Source organism: Coenobita brevimanus, chromosome 98 (genome assembly GCF_032717465.1).
Source record: "Coenobita brevimanus isolate Jiangsu-jjx chromosome 98, ASM3271746v2, whole genome shotgun sequence".
Classification (NCBI taxonomy): domain Eukaryota; kingdom Metazoa; phylum Arthropoda; class Malacostraca; order Decapoda; family Coenobitidae; genus Coenobita; species Coenobita brevimanus.
Window position 1 is genome coordinate 12,510,001 of NC_137051.1, and position 5,000 is coordinate 12,515,000.

General features: G+C 42.8%; 1 protein-coding gene across 2 annotated transcripts in view; it reads right to left on the bottom strand.

Annotated features, from left to right (window-relative positions):
* Window positions 1-5,000, bottom strand: part of LOC145414265 (uncharacterized) — a 356,239-nt gene that overhangs the window by 311,073 nt on the left and 40,166 nt on the right. For both annotated transcript variants that reach the window (XM_080283866.1, XM_080283865.1), the window contains exon 3: window positions 4,518-4,661. In XM_080283866.1, coding sequence (XP_080139992.1) covers window positions 4,518-4,661 — 144 coding nt within the window. The remainder of the gene's footprint in view (window positions 1-4,517; window positions 4,662-5,000) is intronic.

The window sequence follows — 5,000 nt, forward strand, 5'->3', positions numbered from 1 at the left end:
GGGAAGGAGAATACACAAAGGGAGGGATGGAGGGAGGAGGAATATGTGAAAGGAAGGAGAGAGAGAGAGAGAGAGAGAGAGAGAAAACAGAAAGAGGGCGAGAGGAGGAGAAGGATAATAAACAAAGGGAGAGATAAGGAGAAAAGTAAGTGTGGGAGGTGGTAAATGAGAGGAAATATAGATGGAGAGAAAAAATGAAAACAAAATGAAGGATGAGAGAGATAGAGAATTAACAATCAGTGAGAGATATGAGGAAGAGAAGGAGCTGAGCAGTAGAAGGGAAAGACGTGGAAGAGAAAGAAAGAGGGAGAGGATCTATGAGAGAGGAAAAAAGGGAGGGAAGGGAGGTTAAGAGAGAGAGGGCAAACAAAGGGAAAGGAAAAAATGGAAGACAAGAGAGAGAGAGAAGCACAAAGAATAAAAGTGCAGAGGAAAGGGAGGAGAAGGGGAAAAGGGCAATAAAATGAGAGAGAGAGAGAGAGAGAGAGAGAGAGAGAGAGAGAGGGGAGGGGAACGAAGGAGGAAAAAAGGCTTGAGAGTAAGAAGGAAGAAGAGACAGAGTTAAGAAAAAAAAATTAAGAAGAAGAGATAAGGACAGTGAACGGACAGAGAAGATGAATGAAAGGAAGGAAGGAAGGAGAGATGAAACAAAGAAAGGGAGAGAAATAAAGAAACAGTCGGAAGTAAGAGTACGAAGAGTAAGAGAGTATGGAGTAAGAAGAAGGAAGAGAATGAATTAAGGATGTCTTGGGTGACCATGTGGGAAAGAATAATGAAAGGGGAGAAAATGAATGAGGAGAATATATGAATGACTGAATGAAAGAAAGGAGGACAGAATGAAGAAGGAAGGAGGGAGGAAAGGAGAGAGGAAACATAATTTGGGGGTAAATGGAACTAGGAAGGTAAATTTTAAGCTAAGAAAATGAAAATGGAGAAAGACGAAACAAAAATGAGTGGAGAAAAACAAAGGGAGAGAGGAAGGGAGAGACGAAAGAAGGGAGGGAGAAGGAAGGGAGGACGGACAGGAGGAAGGGAGGATGGAAGAAAGGAATACGGGCTGAAAGTTAATGGGGCAGGGAGGAAGGAAGAAACTGAGATAAGAAGAGAGAAAATAAAGGAAGAACGGGAGGGGATGGCGGTACGAGGTTAATGGGAAGGAAGGAAGGAAGGAAGGAAGGAAAGAAACAAAAATTACAGCTGGCGGGGAAGAGGAGCAGAAAAGGATAGACGAGTGAATGAATAAATGCATGAATTAAGTAATTAATTAATTAATCGAGAAAAAAAGTCAATGAAGACTCAATTAAGTGACCGAGACTGACTGAATGAATCAATCAATCAATAAAAGTGAATTACTGAATTAATTATGAATGGACCCAGAAATTTTAAATGAATGAAGAAATATTGCTTTGAAAAGGATAAGTGAATGATTAAATGAGTGAAGGTGTGATTTTATATGAATGAATGAATGAAATACGGGAAGGAATGAAGGAAAGACGACAAATGAAAGAAGAAAAGAATAAACGAATAAAAGGTACGAAAGAGAAACAAAGGAAAAAACTCGCAAGGAGAGGAAACTATCGAAGTACTGTATGTAAGAAGGTAGGTATGTAGGTGAGGAGTGACGTAGACTAGTACTAAGGTAGGTAGGTAGGTAGGTAGGCAGCAGGTCGGCAAGTGACATGTAGAGGTGTATGATATGTACGAGGACTACTGGGCCTTGAAAGCAGGCTGTGAAGCTATGCCCAGAGTCGAGCACATAAAAAAAATATATATATAGGTAAAAGGGTATTTGGTAAGTAGATAAGAAAGAATGAATAAATATATGTATATAGGTAGGTAGGTAGGTAGGTAGGTAAGTAGGTAGGTAGGTAGGTAGGCAGACAGGTAGGCAGGCAGGTAGGTAGAAGGGAGGTAGGTAGGTAGGTAGGTATGAAGGCTGGTAGGCAGATAGGTAGGTAGACAGGTAGGTAGGTAGGTAAATTGGTAGGAAGGCAGGTAAGAAGGTAGGTAGGCAGGTGGGTATGATTATAGGTAAGTATGTGAAGAGACGGGAAAAGGGAGATAAGAAGAGAACGGCTTAGAAAGGAAGGAGGGAAGGAGACGAGAGAGAAGCTTAAGGAGGTGGAAGAAAGTATATGGGGAGATTAAGAAAAGGTAAGAGAGAGAGAGAGAGAGAGAGAGAGAGAGAGAGAGACTGTACTCACCTCAAGACCTACAGAGGACCACATGTCATAATCAGGCTGATGTATTTATCTCTTATCTCTCTCTTGGCGGAGATAAAAGTGTGTGTGTGTGTGTGTGTGTGTGTGTGTGTGTGTGTGTGTGTGTGTGTGTGTGTGTGTGTGTGTGTGTGTGTGTGTGTGTGTGTGTGTGTGTGTGTGTGTGTGTGTGTGTGTGTGTGTGTGTGTGTGTGTGTGTGTGTGTGTGTGTGTGTGTGTGTGTGTGTGTGTGTGTGTGTGTGTGTGTGTGTGTGTGTGTGTGTGTGTGTGTGTGTGAGAGAGAGAGAGAGAGAGAGAGAGAGAGAGGCGGAGGGAGGGGAAAATGAAAAGACCAAGGAAAACGAAGGCAAAGGAGGTTTGATAAAATGATATGGAGAAGATACAAAATGTGAGGAAAGAAACAGAAAAGAAAGAGAGACAAAGGAGAGGGAGGAATTCGAAGAAGGTTCAAGGCTGGGAGGAATAAAGAAAAAAAAAGTAGAAAAAGAGATACAAAGGAAAACAAAATAAAAGAACGAAAAACCCAAGGAGGAAGACGTGAACCAATGATTAAAAAAACAGGAAGGTGGAGAGAGAGAGAGAGAGAAGGGGGGTGTTGGTTGGGGACAGTGTTAAGCGAGTCTCCCTAACTTACACCACACATCAAAGTTATGGTGGGTCACTCAATCTCAGGGGGATGGGAGAGGAAGTGAAGGATGAAGGAAGGAGGAGGGGAGAAGGAAAAGGGAGGAGAGGAAGGGAGAAGGAAAAGGGAGGAGTGGAAGGAAGAGGAAACTGAAGAAGGAGGAGAAAAGGGAGAACAGAAATACAGGGAGGTGGAGGGAAAATAAGGAGGGAGGGACGGCGAAATGAATGGATGAAGGAGAAAAGGAAAAAGAATGGAAAAGAAATAAGAGGGGAGAGGAAAAGAAGAAGGATAGGAATAAAAAGGGCGAATGAATCATGGGGAAGAGAGTGGGAGAAGGAGGAAATGGAGGTTGAAAGGAGAAAGGGACAAAGAAGATAAGGTATGGGAAGGAAGGGAAACGGGAAGAAAAGGCTAGAGGAAAGGAATAATGAGGAATAGCAAGAAGAAAGGAAGAAGGAAAGAGAGGGAAGGAAGCAAGGAAGGAAGAGGTGTGATGAATGAAAAAGGAGGTACTGTAGAAACGAAGGGAGCACTGGAAATATGGAAGAGTGGAATGGAAAACAAGAGGGAGGAAGAGGGGGAGTGGAAGTGAGGAGAGTCTAGGAAAGGGTAAGAGGAAGAGAGGATGGAAGGAGGTAAGAACGAGGAGGGACGGAATGAAAGAAAAAAGTGGGAGGAAAGGGAAGGGGAAAAGAGGAGGCAGAGAACAAAGGAAAAGAATCCATGTAAGGAAATAACTGGAGAGAGAGAGAGAGAGAGAGAGAATTTTCCCCACTGAAATTAACCCCATCAACACACCAAAGGGTAAATATTGTGTTCCATTACACCAACACAAAACATCCCACCACTTTCCCTTCGCACAAAAACATAGATAAATCCCACATTCAATTAACCTAGCTCTCAAAAAATACCTAAAGAAAAGTACCATTGTCATCATCATCATCATCATCATCATCATCATTAAACTATTTCCCAGCTAATACACGAGCTAAGCGATATCCAGAAACAGGTATAGGAAGGCAGAGAAGTATTACTATTAGCACCGATCTCAATAATTTGGGTCACACATTAATTAATTCATCATTCGAACTTTCAAGACTCTCGTTAGTATCTCGTTGGCTAAATGGTTCACACAAGATTATGGTTTTTAAAGGACTTAAGGTAATGATCTCTCCATTTTCGTTTTCATTCACCAACCTTAAGTCCCCCAATCAGTTGCTTAAAACAGTCAGTAACCCTTTGAAGTCAAAATCACCCCCTTAAATTCCCAACTCATTCCTTTACAACTCCTCCCCACCCTTTAAAAACACAATATCATCCAGCCAGCCCCAGTCCATCCCATTAACTTCACTCTGAAATCTTAAATAGCCTCTTCAACAATCTCCAATGCACCCCACAAACTCACATCGGTGAAATCCTAAAAAATCCTTCAGGAAATCTCCCAAAATCCTCCAACAAAGCCCGATCACGCTCTAACCTAAAAATGAAACCAGGTAAATTTCTCCAACCAGGCAATGAACACGAATCCCATCTGGGGGTCTCAAGTCAAATCACCAACAAGTCTAAATCCACCTTGCTAATCTCACACCAAAATACCAAATAACCCCCTCAACAAATCCCTCAAACACATCTCCTCCCCCCCCCCTCGAAAAAAAAAAATCCTCACTAACCTGACAATGACGGGCTTCTCCGACCCAGCGACGAACCCGAATCCCATCTCGGGGTCTCGGGTCAGGTCCACCAGACGGGGCTCCGGGGGGTCGTCCAGGTCCTCGCGCCGGGGGTCCTCGTAGGTCGTGGTCTTGTTCACGTGGCTGTGGGGATGGGAAAGAGTCGTCTGTTACCAGGAATTATGAGATGATACAACTGATAATAATGTTATTGTCAAGGCGATCGGTTTTTCTGGCAGCTTGGTGAAAGTCCCTCGACAACTTTTAAAGAATTACTGTTACATGTACCTTTGCTGACACAGTCGCCAGGGAAAGTGGCCAGTAATCCCGATAAAGTTCCGGCAAAAAACAAATTACCAGGCAAATATTTCTAAATAAATCACTCGTATGATACCATCTGAATGATTGTCGTTACAGCCAGTGCTACTCTTGCTGCATTACCGGTTCTGTTGTCAAAACCAAGGATAAAAACAAAATTCATTG